Source organism: Geotrypetes seraphini, chromosome 5 (genome assembly GCF_902459505.1).
Source record: "Geotrypetes seraphini chromosome 5, aGeoSer1.1, whole genome shotgun sequence".
NCBI classification, from domain to species: Eukaryota; Metazoa; Chordata; class Amphibia; order Gymnophiona; family Dermophiidae; genus Geotrypetes; species Geotrypetes seraphini.
In genome coordinates, this window is record NC_047088.1 from 144,410,756 (window position 1) to 144,435,275 (window position 24,520).

Here is a 24,520-nt window from a genome sequence, read left to right on the forward strand (position 1 = left end):
GAATTTCTCGTGGCACACAGTTTGAGAGACACTGTCTACAGCTAATGTAACTTCTTGCAACTAAAATTATAGGAAAGTATTTAACCTGCTATGCTAGAGGTGGTGAAAAGCAAGAGTGATAATCCACTATAAAGCTAAGTGACACTCTAATCTTTTACAATATGTTATACTAAGTAAGATGTATTAAAAGAAAAACTATTTAATAAAAATCAATAAAATTATGAACTGCTGAGGACAATAGCGACCGTTAATCTATAGTGTCCGGCTGCACTCTGAAAGTCCATACAAAAACATATATAAACAAAAATATTTATATATAAAAGAAAGATATAAAAATTTAGTATATCAAATTGTGCTTTATTGAAAAGTTGATTTGAGCTCCACTGCTATGAATAATCAGCAGATTTGACTGGCTGTGACAACTGAATTGAGTTAACAACAGTGGCACATATATTTTGAGTATTCTATAAAGAACAGTAGGTACCTACTGTTTTTTTTAAAGTATAGTCTCAAAATTGATGTGTTCTTGGTGCCTAAACAAAGAGTATAGAATTACCCACAGAATGGAGAAAAAAGCCTCACTGAATGAAACTCTAAGCTTGATCACAGCCTTGCTAAGAATTACACACTGACTCTCCTAGTTCCATAGTTTTACCTATAAGCTGCAATAGTAGCTCAACACTTTGTATCTCACTGAGTAAATACAGATTTGACCGACTGTCTATATGCTGAATGTGTATTTTTTGAGGTATCCGCCAGTCACTGGCTTCCCCCGAAGTCCCACTGGTAACACCATAAAATCTGAATTTACCTTTTGATTTTTGCCATGACGGAATATCATCCAGTCTTCTCCGTTGGTGCTGACCTCCAACTTGTATGACTTTACATAATAACCAGTCTGTGTTTCCCTGGAGATGGCCCCCTGGGTGGCAATGGCTGTAAGCAGTGTCAGGAAGCGAAGGTCCACCTAGGAATTACAAAGGAGGTCATGTTATCCATTTCATTATTTAAGATAATACTCCCTTTTATTACATCACCCTATTTCAAATTCCCTGTCCCCCATCAATTCTTTCTTCTTCAATTTCTTTAATGTTTTACTTCTGATTTCATCGTTAAAAAAGATCAAACACTCTAAAGCAAGCACAAGGGGACTTCATGGAGACATTTGAGTTCTCACTTAATATCAGACTGTCAGATACTAGGGCTGTAAATTTGGTTGACCATTTGTCTCCATCAGTTTTCTCATCCCTTTCTAAAAATCTCACTCCCCTCTCCCTCCCCCAATTCTTTCACTTTATAGAGATTGGATTTTGCATAGAACTAGCAAATTGAAAGTGGACAAGGCCAGATGGGATGCAACCTCGGATCTGAAAGAAGCCTACAGAGGTTCTGACAGGATGAACCCTAATGGTTCTGTTCAAGTACTCTTTGGAGACTAAAATCATTCCAGAAGACATAAAGCCAGAGATGACTTGGGCATTGTGTAATTGTGAAAGGAAAGACTACTAGGAAGACAAAATGGGCCTAGTCTTTTTTTCTGCAGGCACTGCTCAGTTTCTGTGTTTACAGCCATTTAAAGCTTTGAAACAAGCAATGCTATTGTAATCCAATGTACAATCTACCTGGAAATTCATGTCACCATGCTTTAGCTCACTTTCTACTAAGATAAAGCCTTTATAATTCTCCAACCTGGTCCAAAATGTCATTAAGCTATTGAAAAGGTTTCACTTATAACCTGTTTGGTGACCTTATTCCTTCATGTTTTGCAGAGCACAGTGGGTGTGATGATGTTCTTCATGGATTTCGGTCCATGGACTTGCTATTTTCTTTCAATGAAAGTGATTGTACTGGGAAACTAAACCTGCTACCTGAACATTTCTTTTTGCCTTACGTTTGGTCACCACTGGAGTTCTGTCAGAGGCCACTGAAGAAATTTGAAGATGGATGATAAAAAGAAAGATGAAAGGCATTCCTTTTTTTAAATAAAGGAAATATACGAGGGGCAGCTGAAAAGTTCTCAGCCCAACCAAGAAGAGAATGATGTGGAGCCATGAAACTTACAAGTTATTTCACACTTTTCGTGACACTTCATTTTATTGATATGAAATTAAACAAAAAGTGTCAAGAAAAGTGTGGAATAACTTGTAAATTTAATGGATCCACATCATTCTCTTCGTGATTGGACTGAGAACTCTTCAGTAGCCAATCGTACACATGTATGTGCCTTTTTAAAACAGGTAAAAGGTAAAGGCAGTCCCCTGGATGCAAATACTGTACCAAATCTTCAATGATTTATGGGGTCATCACTTCAGCGATGATTTCGCGGCAGCCTAGAATCATTGCCTTCCCCAGTAAACTGTACCCCCTCCCTCCAGCTAAGGCTGGATGTTCATTTACTGACTAAAAGTGAATGGATGGATGGCTGAGTTAACCAGAGGCTGGCTAATTAACATAGTTCCAGTGTGGGGTTCAAACTCAGGTCACGGGTATGGTAGACAAGCAATCTCTCAATTGCACCACAAGTCAAAAATAGATTTCTAAAATAATTCCCAGTAGAACAGAAATGTTCATGCACTGTGTTACACTTGTATATCTGTGCCCGAGAATGTCTGTACAACCTGCATAAAAGATTAAATCAACATGCCTACTGTGCAGACACATATACCGTATTTTTCGCTCCATAAGATGCACTTTTTCCACCCCCAAAAAGTGGGTGGAAAAGGGTGTGTATCTTATGGAGCGAATACACCTCTGCCCACCCTGCTGCTGCAGCTCGTTGCCCCCCTTGGAGTTCTGCCGCAGCTCATCACCCCTACTCCACCACTGCTGGTGCTGCTTGCCACCCTCTTACCCGCTTGCCGCTGCAGGAAATCGGGCCCACAAGTTTTCCCCCGATGTCCATTCTGACGTCGGAGAGAAGATCCGACCTTATCTCCGTCAGAATTGACGTCAGGGGAAAGCTTGTGGGCCTGATTGCACGTCACCGGCCCTTCCCTTCGTGGAGTTGCAGCAGCAGTGGGTGAGTGCAGACCAGGGAGGAGGAATCGGTGTGGCAAGGGAGGCATGCAGGCTTCGGTGCGGGAGGGAGGCAGACTTCAGTACAGCAGGGAGGGAGGAAGGAAGGCAGGCTTCGGTGCGGGAGAGAGGAAGGCAGGCAAGCTTTGGCGCGGGAGGGAGGAAGGACAAAGGCTGTAAGGCAGTGAGGGGATGGGGCACAAACTCGGGACATAAGAAGGAAGGAAGGAGGGAGGGAGGGAATAGAAAGGAAGGAAGGAAGAAAGAAAGATAGAAAGAAAGAAAAAAAGAACTATCTAGTGCAACCAGTAATCACCAGGAAACGAAGGAAGGATTTCGATTTAGTGATCAAAATCTGTCTGCTGCAGTATATTTGTCTATTTTTCTAGGGGACTGGGTTCAGAGGCACAATTTGGTTCAGAATATTTTTTTCTTGGTTTTTCCTCCTCTAAATAAAGGGTACATCTTATGGTCAGGTGTGTCTTATAGCACAAAAAATACGGTATATCCAGATACTGTGCAGATATATATATCCAGAAAACTAAAAGAAATAATGAAGTGGGCCTCAGATGGAACAGAAAGGCTGAACTCAAATCAGAGGAAGTAAAATTTTATTGAAGCACCTGACACGTCCCATGTTTCGGTGCAATGCCTGTAATAAGGGTCAGATGTTGTTCTTAAAGTACAATGATTCTACAGTAGAAACTGAAATCTTCAAGTCCAAGATTTTTGCGAGAGCAAATCTAAACCACAGTAGAAAGAGCATATAAAAACAACAAAGTAATTCTTGTGGAGCTTTCTCCTGTAGCAGTATCAAACTAAAAAACTCTAGGTATCCATGCAATTTTATAATGGACCATTGCCCCAGGTAAAACATGCTTTTTTGCATGGGAAATGCTTTATAAAACTACTCTCTGTGATTCCTTTCATTTATATAAACTATTTTGCATATTTCATTGTTAAGATCTGCCAAATTTGCCTCAGGATTCTTAGGCAAGGGAACGTGTTCTTAGCAGATTCAGATCCACTGCCAGCTATCCATCTAATTAACTTAATGCTGGTGGTCTGGAAAAAAAGGCATGATAAAATATGCTGTGGACTTTCTTTTACTGCATTTTTCATTCAGGGTTGAAAAACAAGATTATAGGCTTTCCTTCTGTTAAGTTTGCATGAGGATGCCTTTTTTTAAACTATGATTTAAGGAGAAGTGGCACATACCAGGCCATAGCCTCATGCTATCGATAGAGACAATTCCTGTATTTATGTTTTTAAACCGTTAGCTTCACAGAGCAGGGCATTGTCTCTTATGAACATCTGCACAGCGCTATGTGCATCTATCATAGGACTGATGTGAAAGTAGTAGGAGACATGGAGTCCCATTTTACAAAGAATGTAGGGGTGGGAGTTGGAACTTCCAGCTTGGGATGTTCACGGTTCCCACCAGGACAGGATTAATTTTTTGAGGACCCCTAAGCACCCAAGTACACTGGACCCCCCTGGCCCTGCCCCACCCCACCCAACCCATGCCCCGCCCCTACCCCACCAATGTCCCACCCCCATTTATCTAGTTTCTTATTCACTTCTATTTTTTTTTTTAATTCAAAACAAACAAAGATTAGCATACCAGTGCACAGTTTTTCTTCTATGCAACCCCCAAACATCTCTGAACAAATCCCCCTTCCTTCCCTTCCCACCTCCTTACCCAGGACTTTAACTCTGAACCCTTTCCATGCATATATAAAAGTGTTCAAATATTTGTAAAGCAGTAATACTATCCGAAATATGTCTATATTAATAACCAAGTTTACAACGCCTCTCATCTGTCTCATTCTGCATCAACCAACTGTAACCCATATATATAAACAACCAAATCTGTAACTCCTCTAGTACGTTCCACTCCATGTATGTTAATTTGCAACGAAACAACAAGGCAAGCAGTTCACCAAAGAATCCAACGTGAAACAAAAGAAGATTGGCAGAAAATAAGGAGATTCAAATCAGGTTAATTCAAGGTGCTCCCAAGAACCTCTGATGCATTTCACCAAACAAGGTTTGTCAGCGCTAACAAAAAATCATGTCTTCGCCTAGTATGGAATATGTAATCACAAACTAACCTCTTCCCCCTTTTACAAAACTGTAGTATGGTTTTTAGCCATGGCCAGCACTAAAAAATGTTCTACAGTTTTGTAAAAGGGGGGATAAAATAGAAATATGTAGACAAAGGTTAAATAAAACCACCAAGAAGCTTGACTCTGCATACAATGCAACACCACAGAAACAGCGATGCTTGTCCCCTAAAGCAAAAAAATAAATACATAGAGATTTTTTTTCTACCTTTGTTTTCTCTGGTTTCTGCTTTCCTCGTCTTCTTGTCACTCTCTTCCTTTCATCTTCTGTCCTTCTGTGCCTCTTCCAGAAATTGTCTGCCTCTCCCTTCCATCTCTTCCCCCCCCCATTAGTATGGCATCCATCATCTTCCCTTCCCTCCTCCAATGGTCTGGCATCTCTTTCCTCTCCTCTCCTCCCCTTCCCTCTCCCACACCCCCATGGTCGGGCATTTCACTCTCTCCTCTCCCTTCCTCCCACTTCCATCAGCATCTGCCCTCTTTCTTTTCCTTCCATCCAGGATCCTTCCGCTTTATGTCTCTCTCCCCTTTCTTTGCACCCCAATTCCATCAGCATCTGCCCCATTTCTTTCCCTTCAACCCAATTCCATTTAGTATCCTTCCCCTTATATCTCTCCCCTTCCTCTGCACACCAATTCCATCAGCTCCTTTCTCTCCTTCCAACACCCTTCCATACCACCCTGCCCCCTTTCTCTTCCTCCACCACCCTTCCATACCATCCTTCTCACAACCCTTCCATACCACCCTACCCCCTTTCTCTTCCTCCACCACTCTTCCATACCATCCTTCTCACAACCCTTCCATACCACCCTGCCCCCTTTCTCTCCCTCCACCACCCCTTTCTCTCTCCCCCTCCAAACACTGAAGCAGCCAGCTCTGCCCACTGAGCTCCTTTGCCCGAAAGCAGCATTAGAACAGCTGACGGCAACAGGTTACCCCCCACAGCAACACACCCCTGCGGCAAACCCTCCCCCCCACGCAGCAATGGCAACGGTCCCCCCCCCCAGCAATGGCAATGCGGCTGAATCTGTTGCAGGAAGGTCCCGCGATGACTGCTTCTGCAGGTCCATCTCCCTCCGACGTCGGAAGGGGATGGACCGGCAGAAGCAGTCATCGCGATTCCTTCCTGTAACAGATCCGGGCATGTTGCCATTGCTGCGGGCGGGAGGCGGGCCATCTATTGCCGTTGCTGCGGGGGGCGGGGAGGGGGCCCATTGCCGTTGATGCTGGGAGGGGGGCCGTTGCTGTTTAAAAAATGGCTAGGTGAGTCGTCCTCCTTCAGCGGGCCCCCTCACAGTTTCGGGCCCTAAGCATGTGCCTATTGGGCCTATTGATTAATCTGTCCCTGGTTCCCACAGTATTTTACAAAAGGCCAGGGTCAGTCCACAGGCTTTGGGCATCTTAAGCAAACCTTAGGTCATACCTTCAACTAATGTTCAGAGCTCCTTCTTTCAACGTTTTGATAATGAAACTTAACAAGTTTGTGAAGCTGTCTGGACCTATTGTGTTGCTTTGACTGCTGATTCTTTTTACTGCCCCTCACAGACTGAAACAGGTCAAGCACCTCTCACTCCTTTACTTTCAGTTCCAACCCCCCTCCCATGCCCTTTTGTCCAGTCCCAACCCCCTTTCTGGTTTAGTTCCTCCTATTTTGTCTTACACTGCTCCGTCTCTTCATTGGGGCCAACGGCTCCAGCTTCCCCACTCGCTCGCAGGTCTGGCGCGTCCAGACGGCTTCCCTCGCTCCCCCCCTGCTGCTGGCACACACCTTGCAGAACATGCTGATCTCTACATAGGCTTGCTCCACGGTGCTCGCGGCCTTCCCTCTTCTGGGCTCCTCCTTATGATGCAACTTCCTGTCTATGCGAAAAAAGGAAGTTGCGTCATAAAGAGGGGCCTGGAGAGGGAAGGTCACTAGTACTATTGAGCAGGCCTGTATAGAGATCAGCTCACAATGCAAGATGTGTGCCAGTGGCAGGGAGGGAGGGAAGCCAGCTGGAGCTGCTGGACCTGCTAGCGAGGTGGGGTGGGCTGGAGCTTCTGGACCCATGGGACTTGTGATGCGGGGAGGAATGGTGGGATATCAGGGAGCTGTGGCGGGTTGGGTTCCTCATGGGAATAAAGCCTTTTAACACTCCACGGAGCTGTGAAAAGCTTTGTTCCCATGCTGGCAGTGAACAGATATTGACTTTACCCATTCTCCAGTTTTACTGCAGTTAACTGCAGTTACCTGCAGGACGGGGTCACAATGTCATTCTCTAGTCCAGATGCTGTTACAGATTGTCCTGCACTTTGCCTTTGTTTTGGCGCCTATTGTTTGCACAGTACACTGACTTGACCCCTATGTACCTGGAGATACTCTTTATTAGAGTCCACATTTGGAGTCCACCCATTATCATCACTGTTGAGCCGGCTCTGCTGTGCAGTCCATCGTCCATCAGTGTAAGTAGAAGATGCAGTAATCTGTTCATTGGAGATCCTCCCAGATTCCATTCCCAAAGGAATATTGCACTGGAATGCTAATGCACACACAAATATATACATAAATGTGCCAATTAATAAGTAGAATTAGCTCTTTCCAATTTTGTCCTGCAAGTCAAAATATGAATAGGAAGGGTGGAAAACAATTATAGAGTAGTGTCTATCTCAACCGCAGCCATTCTACACCAGTATTCTTCAATGCAAAGCTTGAGGGTCAGTGGCTGTGCCCATTTGTACTCTGATTCTTCCTTCTCTCCTTAAAGAATGACATGGGGATGGGGACAATTGTCTCCATGTCATTTTACCATATAATGCAGCCCTATTTATGCAGTTAATCTGGCTGGTTAAATGCGGAACATTGGCACTTTAAATGGTCAAGTGTTAATTCCACCCCTGGAATGCCCCCCAAATTGCCGTCTTTCAGTTTGGTTCTAGCTGGTTATTTTCAGCAGCACTAACTGGTTTAAGTGTCACTGAAAATTAACAGTTGGCCTCGAACAGGCGATTTAACCGGCAAACCCCTAAATGAACACTGGAAATTGGGTTAAGGTTTAATGAGGTTTCTCCTCAATATCTCACACGATGGTATCACTGCCTCACTGATGTTATCTCCAGACAGCTAGAAACTGATATTCCAAACCTGACCCATCGAAGTGTAGCATTTCCAACTCACATTCAGGGACCTCCTGAGGAGACAGGTAGTATCGTGCTGAAAAGCCATCCTTGGCCACTGCCATGTCAGTATGGAAGGTAAGGGAAAGGATTCCTGTAGAAGAGCGGATCTCTGATGGGGTCTTGCTACCGCAGTACCTGCCTATCAACGGGCCCACTACAAGAGAAGCAAAACACATACACACACATTGTAGTGCAAGATCTTCAGTGGTCTTTGTAAATGTGTTAAAGAGGCACTGCAAGACTGAAATTTGAGTTGGCTGTTATAATCTCTTTTCATTCTAAAATACAAAAATAAATTACAGTTATTCTCTTTCCTAATCACTGCAGTCTGTTTTATAAGTCAGTGCGGGGTCCAAGAGGCTGACCTGGAGGCATATGCTTCCTGAACTTGGCCACAGAAGGGGTTAGAATGAGGGAAGGAGAAGAAGAGACAGAGTTCCTAGTGTAACTACCCAGCAATCGTCCATTACTCTGCTTATCACAGTTTTTAGAAAAACTATGCTAAAATGCTTCCTTAACACCATCTGGCAGAAAAGTATCACTGGTGTTAGGTGGCAAACTCTGGAGAGTCAGGGTAAAACCTGAGCAGAACTGTGCTGTAAATAAAAAAGGACTTCTTATGATTTAATATGCACATGACATGTCTTTTATAATCCTCCTTTTGTGGCAATGAAGAGATATTTGAAATAACAACATATTCATGTTTATTCATGGTTAAAAGAATGCAAATGAATTGTTCCACCAGCAAATCTCAGCATAGCCCTGGAAGCAACATCCCTACTGCTTGTAAGGAAGGATCTTCTTTGCAGGAAAAGGGCAGTGGTTATTTTTCACTTGCATGGCTTGAGAGACCCAGTGGTTTGCTTAAGATCAATGTATGAATTAACTCTCCTAGAGCCTGCTCTGATTATGCCTGCTGCAGCTCTTGGTGGCGGCGCTGATGGCATGCCACTTGGGAGAAATCTTAAAATGCAGCAGTAGATTTCTTTTCACTCTTTTGTTGGCTAAATGTCAGTGAACATTAAAAAGGCTGCATACAGTTAAATGGCTCTGCAACATCCCAGGTTTCTGCATGGATAAAAACATCATAGACTTTTAATGTCAGCTCTGGCAGATAGAATCTATGGGTAAATTTTACTGGTAATATCTATCTTATCCATCACAATTCAGTCAAAGTTAGTATCGGAGATCTGTGAGGTTCAGTTTGGGTTCAGTTAAAAATGAAATGCTGAGGATACAGGCATAGATTCCTGCCAGTCACTTAAAGAAGCAGAACCACTTTCATAATGAAAAACATGGCTAATAAACTTGGCACCTTTCTTCCTGCACATTCTCCAGTCTCATTTTTCAACTTAGCTCACTGTTTGCTGCATTATAACCAATAAAGAAATTGCATACAAGAACAGCAATGAATGCAGCTGAAAAGCTCCACTGCCCTCAGAGACTGCTTACCGTTAGGAACCCCATCCCAGATGTCCAGCCAGTCATACTTGCAGTCCCCCTCTCCAGACTGCAGAGGGTCATGTTCCAGATCAAAGGTCAAGAACTGGAGAATGATTTCCATTTTCGGTTTGGCCAAGATAGTGAAGGTGCAGTCCAAATTGTGTGGGTACTTATCAGGAAACCCTAAGGATTCGATGGTGCCATTAGGGCCCGTGAAGTTTCGAGAACAGTCTTCAGAACCTGAAATGGTACATATAGATGTATTTACAACATTTGTTTCTTAAAGAAGCATGAACTACAATGATGTTTACTAGGAATATGCGTAAGGGAAAGGGATTGGAACCTCAAAGAGGTTTACTTACAAGTACTTCAAGCATTTTCCCTATCTAATGTACTTGGGGCATAAGGCACAATTTTTGATTCATGTGGATCTTTTTCCTAGTTGTTTTTTTTTACTTTCTTCTAGTTCATTTCATACACTTGTTTAAATAAAATATTTCCTTTTAACAAGCATTAGAAATTTTTGACTCATGGTAATACACTTAACTCATACTAATTCAAAGGTTAATGCATGCTAAATTCATTAAAGTATACTAACCCCCCCTCCCTTCCGGGTTAGACTTTATTATCGCCTGCCGCAGCGGTAAAATTTCGGATGCTCATAGAATTCCTATGAGTGGCGGAGCTAAAAAAAAAAGCCTGATGCAACTTCAGAAATGGGGACCTAAATTTTTTAAGACATGCTAACAAGCAAAATGCACTTCAGCAAATACACTTCCCTTGTGGCTACACAATGGAGTGATTATCTCTATAAATGTAATTGGAAAGGCGCCTATTGTCCAATTACAATTTTTTCCAATTATTGTGGCTATTAAGGGTATTTTGCCAATTAAGTTAGGTGCCTAAGAGGCACCTAACTTTAGGCGCCCTTTATAGAATCAGCCACCAAGAACCCTACTGTATGCAAATGCATTACAAGGAGCTCATTAGCATTAAAATGAGCATTCCTTGTAATGCACAGAAGGGAATACCGACTTCATGCCGGGCAAAATTTTCTGGCAGACCTGGAGCTACTCTTAGCATGTTTTGTGTACGTGTTTTGTGTACGTGTGCATGTTTTGTGTACGTGTGCATGTTTTGTGTACATGTATATCCCATGCCTATGGTCAGCATGCAACTGTTAGGTGCAGGACACACATTCACACAAAGAATGCACAACAGCCTGTCTTCATATTGTGTCCAAACAGCAAGAACAACAAAAATAAACTTGCCTGAGAGCTCTGGTGATCAGGAACTATAGTGGGCCTGCACAGAAGAACTGTGCCTGCCGCTCAGGTGCTAGGCACACTTCCTCCCCTCTTTCGCCTGGTTACTCAGCACAAATAGTGTGCATACGATTTGAATGCTATTTGTGCTGAGCATAACCTGGTAAATCAGAATTGCTCCCAACCTAGTGGTTTTTTTTACTGGGCTGCAGGAGCTTTGTGCATCCTGTCCTAATAAAGCAGGGCATTTTTAGGGTTACCAGACGTCCGGGAAAACCTGGACATGTCCTCTTTTTAGAGGACTGGCGGGACGCCCGGAGGGATTTCCAAAACCCGGCAGTTTGTCTGGGTTTTAGACGTCCTGAGCTCAGAGGCCGCATCTGGAAGCCTTTGCGCATGCATGGCCGTCACTGTGATGATATCATATGCACATGCGTATGTGTGTGACATCATTGCCTCGACGGCCGTGCATGAACGAAGGCTTCTAGGTATTCTGATAGCTTATAGTTTTTCTGTCGGAATCTAGGAGCCTGATATTCAAAAGGAAATATCCAGATAACACCTGCATTTATCTAATTATTTCACTTAGCCAGCCATGGCTATTTGCTGAAAGTACCACTAAATATCATTAGAGATCATCTTAGTACTGTTTGGATAATGCTGGGGTACTATGAGGGTGGAATGAGAACAGAGCCAGAAGCTATTCAGTTAGTTGTGATACTAAGAGGGGCATTTTCGATATGACATTCAAATCCGAGTTTGGATATTTTGTGGAAGACACACAAAAATCCAGTCGAGAACATGACCATTTCTGAAATAGAACCACATCTATCATTTTTTGTTTCGAAAATGGCCATTTCTTACATGTGCGTCTATCTTTTTGAACCATTTTTGAAACAAACATGTCCAAAAGAAAAATGCACAAAAGAAGCCATTGGGATGTAGGAGGGGCCAGCAGTTTTAGTAGACTGGCCACACAGACATCTCAGCAGAGCAGTGGGTCACCCTAGGGGGCATTGCAGTGAACTTCACATAAAAAGGCCCAGGTACACATCTCAGCATACCCTCCTTATAATGTATGGTGAGCCCTCCAAAACCCATCCAAAACCTACTGAACCCAACTGTAAACCATTCCAATGATCTGTGTTGTTAGGACAGCAAAAAGGCTCTCCTAACTTTGTCTGGTTATTTATCTAGGTAGCATCACTATATAGATATTGGCAGAAGTTATCGCTGAATTTGAATGTTCATCTCTGGTTGCTATCCAGATATTAGACTTGGCCTCATAGCTATTAACACTGAAGAAAAAAAAAAAAAAGGTAAATTTAATAACAGTGGAACGAAACTTAATATTTCAGGGATTTTTTTTCCTGTCCTTTCAGGTTACAGTCAAATTTAGCTGAGTTCTTCTATCAGCATTTTTATTTAGGTCACTAAGGGGAGGATTCTCAAAAGTTACTGTGTTCGCTATACCGGTTACAGGCAGGTTAGCATGACAGTAATTATCAGAATGGCCTTTTCCGAGCTTCGTGGCAGTCTCCAACTCTGGCATGCAAATGTAGTACAATGAGGGGCCTTAAGCATCTGGGCCAACAGTGATTTAGGTCCCTCTCCAGTGCATCCCAGGATGTATCAGGAAGGGGAAGGCCCACCATTTTGAAGAGGCAAGACTGCCGGCCGGAGGGAATAGGTATCCCTCCGGCCATCCATCATCTGAAAGGCACAAAGATGTATGGGTGGCCGGGGGACCCCAGCAGCAGGAGGGAGTCTGGGTGGCCGGGGGACCCCAGCAGCAGGAGGGAGTGGGCAACCCTCCTGTCAGGAGTGTTGGGGGCTGTCAGGGCCCAGCAGCAGTGGCAGTGCATCCCTCCTGCTGGGACTGTCGGGGGGGGAGCTGTCAGTGGGCATCCCTCCTGCCAATCTTGGGTCAGTGTGTTGGGGGGTCTGGGCAGCGGTGGGAAAGGGGGTATCGGCAGGAGGGGGGAACATTTCCCTCCACTGCTCTCTGCCGGTCGATCAGTTGAGCTGGCAGGACCTGTGAGATCTGCGGCTCAGTTGATTAGGTCAGGGAGAGCAGCTTTGACAGGAGGGAGAAGCTGTGCTTAGTGATTGCTCTTCTGAACAATCGCTAGGAAGCCGATATGGTTCTCCAACCTAGTGGCTGAGAAAATAAAGGCGAAAGAGTTGGCGTTCATGAAATATAAAAAAACCCAAGAAGAGGAGAGCAGAAAGGACTACAGGGTGAAACTGAAAGAAGCCAAGAGAGAGATACGTTTGGCGAAGGCACAGGCGGAAGAACAAATGGCTAAAAATGTAAAAAAGGGAGATAAAAATTTTTTCAGATATATTAGTGAAAGGAGGAAGATAAAAAATGGAATTGCTAGGCTAAAAGATGCTGGGAACAAATATGTGGAGAGTGATGAGGAGAAAGCAAATGTGCTAAACAAATACTTCTGTTCTGTGTTCACAGAAGAAAATCCTGGAAAAGGACCGAGATTGTCTGGCAAAGTTACACGAGAAAATGGAGTAGATTCTGCGCCGTTCACGGAGGAGGGTGTTTATGAGCAACTTGAAAAACTGAAGGTGGACAAAGCGATGGGACCAGAAGGGATCCATCCCAGGATACTAAGGGAGCTCAGAGAGGTTCTGGCGAGTCCTATTAAAGACTTGTTCAACAAATCTCTGGAGACGGGAGTGATTCCTGGGGATTGGAGGAGAGCGGATGTGGTCCCTATTCATAAAAGTGGTCACAGGGATGAAGCAGGAAACTACAGGCCGGTGAGCCTCACTTCAGTTGTTGGAAAAATAATGGAAGTGTTGCTGAAAGAAAGGATAGTGTATTTCCTTGAATCTAATGGGTTACAGGATCCGAGGCAACATGGCTTTACAAAAGGTAAATCGTGCCAAACGAACCTGATTGAATTTTTTGATTGGGTGACCAGAGAGCTGGATCGAGGACATATGCTAGATGTAATTTACTTGGATTTCAGCAAAGCCTTTGATACAGTTCCTCATAGGAGGCTGTTGAACAAACTTGAAGGGCTGAAGTTAGGACCCAAAGTGGTGAACTGGGTCAGAAACTGGCTGTCGGACAGACGCCAGAGGGTGGTGGTTAATGGAAGTCGCTCGAAGGAAGGAAAGGTGACTAGTGGAGTCCCTCAGGGTTCGGTGTTGGGGCCAATCCTGTTCAATATGTATGTAAGTGACATTGCTGAAAGGTTAGAAGGAAAAGTGTGCCTTTTTGCAGATGATACCAAGATTTGTTACAGAGTAGACACCGAAGAGGGAGTGGAAAATATGAAAAAGGATCTGCAAAAGTTAGAGGAATGGTCTAATGCCTGGCAACTAAAATTCAATGCAAAGAAATGCAGAGTAATGCATTTGGGGATTAATAATAGGAAGGAACCGTATATGCTGGGAGGAGAGAAGCTGATATGCACGGACGGGGAGAGGGACCTTGGGGTGATAGTGTCCGAAGATCTAAAGGCGAAAAAACAGTGTGACAAGGCAGTGGCTGTTGCCAGAAGGATTCTGGGCTGTATAAAGAGAGGCGTAGTCAGTAGAAGGAAGAAGGTGTTGATGCCCCTGTACAGGTCATTGGTGAGGCCCCACTTGGAGTATTGTGTTCAGTTTTGGAGACCGTATCTGGCGAAAGACGTAAGAAGACTTGAGGCGGTCCAGAGGAGGGCGACGAAAATGATAGGAGGCTTGCGCCAGAAGACATATGAGGAGAGACTGGAAGCCCTGAATATGTATACCCTAGAGGAAAGGAGAGACAGGGGAGATATGATTCAGACGTTCAAATACTTAAAGGGTATTAACGTAGAACAAAATCTTTTCCAGAGAAAGGAAAATGGTAAAACCAGAGGACATAATTTGAGGTTGAGGGGTGGTAGATTCAGGGGCAATGTTAGGAAATTCTACTTTACGGAGAGGGTGGTGGATGCCTGGAATGCGCTCCCGAGAGAGGTGGTGGAGAGTAAAACTGTGACTGAGTTCAAAGAAGCGTGGGATGAACACAGAAGATTTAGAATCAGAAAATAATATTAAATATTGAACTAGGCCAGATACTGGGCAGACTTGTACGGTCTGTGTCTGTGCATGGCCGTTTGGAGGGGGATGGGCAGGGGAGGGCTTCAATGGCTGGGAGGGTGTAGATGGGCTGGAGTAAGTCTTAACAGAGATTTCGGCAGTTGGAACCCAAGCACAGTACCGGGTAAAGCTTTGGATTCTCGGCCAGAAATAGCTAAGAAGAAAAAAAAAAAAGAATTTAAATTGAATCAGGTTGGGCAGACTGGATGGACCATTCGGGTCTTTATCTGCCGTCATCTACTATGTTACTATGTTACTCTTTACCAGCGATTCTCTGCACAAATAGTGTGAATATAATTTGCATGCTATTATGATGAGAATCGCCCGTAGAATAAAAGTTGCTGCCACTCCGTGTACTACAGAGAGAACAGAGAGAGAACGAGATAATGGTTACTATGGATGGGCAGACTAGATGGGCCATTTGGCCTTTATCTGCCATCATGTTTCTATGTTTCTACATCGACTCGCCGGATTTTACAGGCAAATTTTGAGTTCTGAGAATCTTCCTCTAAGTCAATCTTTCAATACCTTTGCTTTGACTGGTTCATTCTGTCACTGCAGGGACTCATGAGGCTTGAATATTACACTAGAACAGGACAAGAACTAGGACTGCTCAAGCTTAGTCTGTCATTTTACTTCCAAATGCATCCAGCACAAAAGGGCAAACTTAGATTACTGAAAGCAAAGGGCTAATCAGGAAAAAGGAACTGAGAGTAACAGAAATAAAGGCACAGCTAGGGACAGGCAGGCTATAGCAGATTTTCAAGAGGCAGAATAGCTCTACCTGGAAGGCAGCTGCTCCCTAATTTGATGGTTATGACTGGAAATAAAAAAGTTCATTCTGGAGTTTACTCATGATGTTTCAGATTACATTTCCCCCCAAAAAGCTGAGGGTTAAGCAGGATCTGTACTGTTGCATCAGGAAAGAAAACTGGGTAGACTAGAGTCTTTATTGTCTCAATCTGCTGATATAGTTATAATTTATATTTCCTTGTAGAGCTAACATGCCAACTTTGGCACTATTCTTTGCCAAATGTAGCACTAACATAACTTTAACTCATATGACTATTACATTTGCAAAATAATCCCCAGCCCAAGAACAGAGAATATGAGCTAGAAATTGAACCCAATCCTGGCCTGTAAAGTAGTAGCCACTGGGCTAACATCCTGGCTTAACAGAATGCTGGCTTAAATGATAGGGGTTTGTAAGGGTGTCACATATTCCATTTCCCTCTTTCCTTCAGGGTAATTCCATAGAAAACTTTCTTTCTAGTCTAATTTCCTGGGTAACACCTGAAGCCACAGGAGCTCAAAAAGCCACAAATGGTAGGGATCCCTGCTTGCCATTGTCTTTATTCTCTGGCTACTGAACGATTTTAGAGAGGGGGGAGAGTGAGGAATTTCACTGAAAGGATGAACAGAGCACTCTTTCTCACTTACTCAGCTGTCTGCTTCAGTAATGTTTAGTTATTTCAGTCCTTTAGGGTTGTGGACTGCCAATACGGCAGACAAGAATACCACTTATTTATCGCTGACCTCAACACTGGCCTCCATTGTACGCTGGCCCGTTAAGTGCCTCCTCTGTCTTACAGATCCAAGGTGCCTGGGGAAGGGGCGGGGAGGCTGGATTCTTATTCATGTAATGGTTGCATTAAGACCGCCCCAGGGAAAGTCAGAACAATTAACAAGAAGAACCTAAAGCCTGCCAGTCCTGAAGAAAGGGGAAGAGGGGAAAAATAAGAGAGAATATTCGCCCCCTAGCCTCAAAACTGAACAAATATTTTAAAACACGGTTACATTTTTTTCTCTTTCGTCTGCACAGCTGCTCTGTCGTCCACACCTTCTGCCTCATCTAAATCTGCCCTAGCTTCACACCCCCCAGTTTTGATAATCACTGTAGTTTACCCTTTTTCACCCAATTCCTTCCACCTCCCTGTACCAAGAAACGCTATAATTTCTGATCAATGGTGATACTTTATTCCTTTGTCATTCACACCTGACCTCATATAAAGAGCTGCAGCGAGTATTCCTAGCGCAAAGAAGTTCACTATTAATTCTACTCACACCCACAGTACTATGCAACTTAAGGCAGCAGGTCAAGACGTTAATACAATTACCAGTGTTCAATAATATAGATGAAGTAATACTGAAAGGTAGCTATTAAGGATCTTCAGTGATTAATAGGGTGACCATTGTGGTCAAGACCGTTTTTTATTTTTTTATTTTAACAGCTCCCTCTCCAACAATACAGAAAAATGAAATGGAAATTAATTCTGTTTCATATAATGTATATTACACTGCAGACAAGAAAAGAAAGATGGAAAAAAAAAAAAACCAAACAAACAAGCGTCAGAAAATCTACTATGCACTAATGGGAAATGGATTTAAATTTGCTAGGATAAAAAGGTACTTAGATTTATGAGCAGAATCGCTTCAACAAAACACAGAGGGAATACACAGGAATATTCAATAAACCAGGTGTTCACTGGCAAGGAATGTCCTCTAGGGATCCTCCTGAAACCTAACTATGTCAATAAACTGATGTTAGCTAGTAAGGATGTCTGCATCTGGGGCTCCTAGAGCAGGTGGAATATCCATCAATAGCTTGGTTTAAGCAAAGGCAAAGGCACCTTACAATAAATTGGTATTAAGTGGTGGGGAATTCCTAAATCAGATGATCGTTTAAGAAAATAATTAGTGCATGAAGGACACTCAGAGATGCTGGAAGAAGTCCTTCAGAGGAGAAAGGTCAACCACATACATTTTGTTAAGGATGTTTTCTCAAACAAGGCACTCGTAATCCTCCAATAATTCTGAGTCACTCTGGTTTTACTCCCCACTGCCAACGGTCACGCATAGAGTATTTAGATTTACTTGAGCAGAAAGAACTGCATTAGTGGAGTATATGAGAGGATACCACTGAGGTCAAAGTCTTTGACCTTACTATATAACCAGCAGGGGGTGCTATTAGTGCATGAAGACAGAATATGTGAAGGCTGCAGTTCCACTATTGAGAACTGGCAACTACTGTAGAGCAACCGGCTTAGATGTTACAATATCCACAAGAACTTAATTGGTAGTACAGAATTCAGAGCATAAAATTAGTCTTATGCCTTGCCTCGTAACTTCTATAACAGGAAGACAGGGAGTGAAATAAAGGACCAATTTAAAATGGGGGTAAATAATTATGCAATCATTTGAATGTGTATTTGTGATCTCTTAACAGGCAATCTATGACCCTTTTAGAAAACAAAAAGTAGCTTCAGATGTAATCTTCTTTTACCCTGTATTTTGCAAAGTTCAGCACTTGAATCAATGTTCTTTTTTTACGACATAATAGAGACATTTTAAACAAATGTAGAAACCAGAAGGAAGCAAAGGAAAAAGGATGTGGTAGAGCCACATGAACCGCTAAAGATGGGATGGCCTAAATTGCACTAGATAGCTCACAAATCATCTGTGCTGGCTACATGTAGAAACTAAACATGTTACAATTTAGGGCCTCACATATTGTTTTGTTTTGTTATCAGTTTCCCCCATCCCACTTTGCTCTACTGCCCCCTGTAATTTTCTATTTTTCTCTACTGCCCCCTGTAATTTTCTATTGCTCTTGTATAATATATGCACGTCACTATTGGCCTCTTTTACAAAGCCGCGTGGCAACAGCCCCGAAGTCCTTTAAATCTCTATGGGCTTCGGGGCCATTAGCGCAGAGTAGCAGCTAGCGCGGCTTTGTAAAAGAGGCCGTATGCTATCATTTTCAAATGGTGGTATCAAGTTTCAAGTTTATTAGGTTTTTATATACCGCCTATCAAGGTTATCTAAGTGGTTTTACAATCAGTATTATTCCCTATCTGCCCCGGTGAGCTCACAATCTATCTAACGTACCTGGGGCTATGGAGGACTGAGTGACTTGCCCAGGGTCCCTTCCATGTTTCCCCTCCCTTCTCAACTTTCTTTTCTCCTGTGATCTCTTTGTAGCTCCCCTAAATCTTTATCAACAGCTCTCTAATCATTTTCTTCCTGTCATTAGTATCCCATAGCTCTGTTTAAGGCGAATCCTATGGGGGATGTCCCAGTAATACCACAAAAAGAGGGAAGAAGAGGAAACAACGTAAGTGGTATTGACTGTCTTTCTATCTTACCCAGGTGAAGCCAAATTTTGCATAGGTTACCTATACTAAGTAAAAAGAAAAAAGCACCAACAGACTTAAAAAATCAGGATCAGTCTCAATTGATTGATCTGACATAGGCTGTGTTTTGCTAAACAGTCTGCGTCAGGGATTGTATACCACATTGAGTAACCACAGAATGCTAATAAAATGCAATAATGTCTCTGCCACAAGAGTTTAATTTGAGGTCACATAAATATCAGCGTTCTACCAAAGAATGGCAGTAAATCCACACAGGTTATCAGAAGAGGGATGTCTAAGTTGGAAGGTTCACATCAGAAGTACAAAAGGCTAGCTGAACACAGGGTCTTAAGAACATAAGCAATGCCTCCGCTGGGTCAGACCTGAGGTCCATCGTGCCCAGCAGGCCGCTCATGCGGCAGCCCAACAGGTCCAGGACCTGTGCAGTAATCCTCTATCTATACCCTTCTATCCCCTTTTACACCAGGAAATTGTCCAATCCTTTCTGGAACCCCAGTACTGTACTCTGCCCTATTACGCCCTCTGGAAGCGCCTTCCAGGTGTCCACCACATGTTGGGTAAAGAAGAACTTCCTAGCATTTGTTTTTCCGAATGCCCTCTTGCTCTTTTATTTTTTGAAAGTTTGAAGAATCTGTCCCTCTCTACTCTATCTATGCCCTTCAAGATCTTGTAGGTCTCTATCATATCCCCTCTAAGTCTCCTCTTCTCCAGGGAAAAGAGTCCCAGTTTTTCCAATCTCTTAGCGTTTGAAAGGTTTTCCATACCTTTTATCAAACGTGTCGCTATATACAGATACAGGAAAGCACATGCATTTGGTGGCATGTGCAGTGAGAGCAACCATTTCACAGAAAAGAATTTTAAAAAGAATGATGTCACTGAGTGCTTTGCACATGTAAGTAGAGACATGTTCACGTGTAAAGAGTCGATTTTGCTGCCAACACATGCAGGTACTGGATTCTGCAAAACTGCATATCCAGTAGGAGTTAATTAAATTGTTTGGCTGCAAAGCATTTGCTATTTGAGGTGGTTTTGAACCCCAGGAAAATAACCACAGTCAGTACCATACTAAGAGGCTAAGTGAGTAGTGTGGCTACCAAATATGGAGGGGCCCAAAAGTTGTTGCTAACGTAGAATTTCCTCTCATTTGCGGTTGTGGGGGAGGGGGCGCAGTAGGCAAGTTGTATAGGGCACAACTATAACTTGGTACGGTCCTGACCGCATTTCTCTCATAAACCAATCATAATTTAACTATGCAGTTGGCTGACAGATGTGCATGCCTCTGAGCAAGAATAAATGCCAAATGGGACAATTTTGAAGCATGCAGGTATTTCATCTGCAAAATAGGAAATTATAGTTTATTATTTCTATTCTGCCTTGTACCAAGGCTTATTACAACAAACATACACAGTTATAACACTTTCAACCACAGCTTACAGAAGAAACAATAATACAGTTCCAGCAACAAAATTTCATAAAGTTGCTTTCATCAAGCAATAGTTTCTTAAAAGTGCGCAAATCTGCTTGATGTTTAAGAGTCAAAGGCAGCCTGTTCCATTCAGTATAATTTTGAGGTCTGCCAAAACATGCCACCCAGAACATGCCACCTTCAAATATGTACATGATGGACGCATATAAAATCACTGTTTATATGTACGTGACAAATTTACACGTGTAAACCTTCTAGCATTGCCTCCTTCTTGCAAAACTGCCAAGCCAGTAACATCTGAATCTGAATCTGTAGGAGGAAGGGCAGCGTTGACAATGGAAGTGACGGCATCAGCGTGATCTCTGTCAGCAGTGGGAGGAAGGGTAATAGCAGCTAATATATGTCAGAAGCAGAAGCAAAGGCAACAGCCTGAACAGTGTTGGTAGCTAACAGGATAGAGATGGTGGTGATAGCAGCTAGATCAGTGTCTGCTATCTGGAAGTAGTGGCAGTGGAAGGGCCGAGATAGCTGCTGTATGAAGGCATCAGTAAGGGAGTGGGTCTAAACACACGTAGGGAGTGGGAGTCAGTGCGCTTTCATGTAATAGGCTGGGTCGACTCTTTCCTGTAATTCCTCAGTAAGAGGAAATGTCTTTGGCATTAGCTCAGTGGTCATCCCTCCCTATCCTAGAGGGCTGCCAAAGAGTCAGGCTTTCAGGATGTCCCTAATGAATGTGCATGAGAGAGACATACAAACAATGGAGGTAGTAGCCATGCAAATGCCTCCTACATATTCAGTAGGGATATTCTAAAAACATGACCCCTTGGTGGCCCTTGAGGACTGGGACCGAAGACCAAGGTTTAGTTGCAGTTGCGGAATCAAGGGGGGGGATGGGGCATCTATTTGCATCTACATATATGGATATCTCAACATGTACATTTAGGGCTCCTTTTACTAAGCTGTGATAGTGGTTTTAGCTCGCGCTTAGCACGTGCAGAATTGCCTAAAATTACCATTGAGCTGGCGTTAGTTCTAGCCGCGTAGCGTGGGGGTTAGTGCGCGCTAATATTCTACGTGCGCTAGAAACGCTATCGCAGCTTAGTAAAAGGAGCCCTTAGAAGTATGGATATCTGCCTCACCTCATATGTAAAACTATGACCACCAGCACTTGCCTTTATCTGTACTGTTTTGCAATCTGTGTGTTCTTTTCTCCCCGAAGAGTCTGGGTTGGAGATTAAAATGATGCTTATTTTTATTTCTTTTAAAATATTCATTTATTGTATGTTTATTTTAAGTTCTGCCAACAGTACAATTCTGAGTGCATAAATTACTTCCCTTGTGCTTATCTGAAGATACATGTATATAGACACCTATGAACACACAGGCAGAATGGCATTCTCCTACCAAGTGATTATTTTATGGCAGGGCCTTTTTCTTATAAACACAATATCGTAAATATTTAGAGAGAGCCTAAATGCTGGCGACAGCTTTTACTGTCCTTGAGGAGCTGTTTGCAGAGGGATTCTGAATACACTCAGCCGTTCCCCAGGATGATATGCTGGACAGAAGCCTTTGTCGCCCAGACACACGCCAGCTATAAAACCTTTGGCTTTCAGAAAACTAAGGCAAACCCTGGCTCACCAATGCACTGCTTGAGCTGCACATATACAGGAAAGAGGGGGGTTCTCTGCAATTCTAATGACAAGAGCGAACTCCACTCACACCCTGATTTAAGTCAAACAAAATTCCATTAAAGCAGCACAGATAAAAAAAAAAAAAAGGCTAGTTGCATGGGACCCTTTCCCACAGAGGCATGATGGAAGAAAACCTTTAATGTGCTTGTTAAGAGATAACTTAATGAAGTGACCTGGTTTTTCTGCCAAGGCAGGAACCGCAAGACTCAAAACACCATGGTACTACTGCATTACAATTAAGGGCATGTGTGGGCTCTTTGTGTGGACAGAAGGGAAATAATATACACAGAGAAGGAAAGAGTGAGGAGGTTTATCTTTCATCTGTGTCTAAAGGCATCAACCGTATGAAAAATAAAGGGAGTTAGATTGCTCAAGGAAATCAGTATAGGGATCTACCATGTTTCCCTGAAAATGTCGGCCAGTCGGGGTGCCGCGGGGCAAGAGGGCTTGGGCTCCCTCTTGCCCCGAACATAATCAGGCAGTCGGGGTGCCACGGGGCAAGAGGGCTTGGGCTCCCTCTTGCCCCGATGTCATTGGGGAGGTCAGGGGTGCCGCAGGGCAAGAGGGCTTGGACTCCCTCTTGCCCCGATGTCAGGGGGGTGGTGGATTCTTTAACTGGTGTTGTTTTTGACAGACACCGGTTACAGAATCCAGCTTTTAGGCGAAGGACTGGCTCCTCCTTCGCCTAAAAGCCCTTGTGTTGGACGTTTGGGGCTTAGGCGTTTTTTTGGTTCATTATAGGGTATAAGTGTAGATGTAGTGAGGGTATAAGTGTAGATGTAGTGGTGGTCTGGGCGTTTAAACAGCTGAATGTAGAGGCAGGCCATTATCAAAAAAAGGACGTTTTTTTTTTTTTGATTATGGACATTTTCCCTGCTTCTACTTTCAACGTTTAAGGCCTTAGGTCAAAAAGGGACTTAGACGTTTTTTTTTATTATGCCCCTCCACGTCTATTCCCTTCAGTATTTTGAATGTTGTGATCATGTCCCCTCTTAGTCTCCTCTTTTCAAGGGAGAAGAGGCCCAGTTTCTCCAATCTCTCACTGTACGGCAACTCCTCTAGCTCTTTAACCATTTTAGTCACTCTTCTCTGGACCCTTTTGAGTAGTACCGTGTCCTTCTTCATGTATGGCGACCAGTGCTGGACGCAGTACTCCAGGTGAGGGAAAGTGGCATGATAACCTTCTCTGATCTGTTCGTGATCCCCTTCTTTATCATTCTTAGCATTCTGTTTGCCCTTTTTGCCACCACCGCACATTGCGCTGATGGCTTCATCGACTTGTCGATCAGAACTCCCAAGTCTCTTTCCTGGGAGGTCTCTCCAAGTACCGCCCCGGACATCCTGTATTCATGTATAAGATTTTTGTTACCGACATGCATTACTTTACACTTATCCACGTTGAATCTCATTTGCCATGTTGATGCCCATTTCTCGAGCTTGATTATGTCACGTTGCAGATCTTTGCAATCCCCCTGTGTCTTCTCTACTCTGACTAACTTCGTATCATCCGCAAATTTAATCACCTCACTCGTCGCACCAATGTCCAGATCATTTATAAAGATGTTGAAGAGCACGGGTCCAAGCACCGAGCTCTGTGTCACCCCACTGGTGATGCTCTTCCGCTCTTCCACTCTCTGTTTCTTATGTTCCAGCTAGTTTTTAATTCACATGAGTATTTCACCCTCGATTCCATGACTTGCAATTTTCCAAAGTTGTCGTTCATGTGGAACTTTGTTGAACACCTTCTGAAAATCCAGATATACAATGTCGACCGGGTCACCCTTGTCTATCTGCCTGCTTACTGGCTCAATGAAGTGCAGCAAGTTCATCACACAAGATCTGCTTTTGCTGAAACCGTGCTGGCTAGTCCTCATCAGACCGTGTCCGTCAAGGTGATCAATGATGCGGTCCTCTATCAGCGCCTCTACCATCTATCCCGGTACCAAGGTCAGACTCACCAGTCTGTAGTTTCCCAGATCTCCCCCTCGAACCTTTTTTGAAGATCGGCGTAACATTCACCACCTTCCAGTCTTTCGGAATCTTTCCTGATTTGATCGACAGATTGGCTATTAGTTGAAGCAGTTCAGCTATAGTCTCTTTCAGTTCCTTGATGACCCTCGGATGGATGTTATCTGGTCCCAGGGATTTA

At 43.4% G+C, this 24,520-nt stretch overlaps 1 protein-coding gene across 2 annotated transcripts in view; it reads right to left on the reverse strand.

The window, feature by feature from the left end:
• NRP2 (neuropilin 2) overlaps positions 1-24,520 on the reverse strand; it is a 354,082-nt gene that overhangs the window by 226,336 nt on the left and 103,226 nt on the right. For both annotated transcript variants that reach the window (XM_033944681.1, XM_033944684.1), the window contains exons 4-7: positions 9,750-9,980; positions 8,296-8,451; positions 7,491-7,660; positions 812-967 (exon numbers count right to left, since the gene is read on the reverse strand). In XM_033944681.1, the coding sequence (XP_033800572.1) occupies positions 812-967; positions 7,491-7,660; positions 8,296-8,451; positions 9,750-9,980 (713 nt within the window). The remainder of the gene's footprint in view (positions 1-811; positions 968-7,490; positions 7,661-8,295; positions 8,452-9,749; positions 9,981-24,520) is intronic.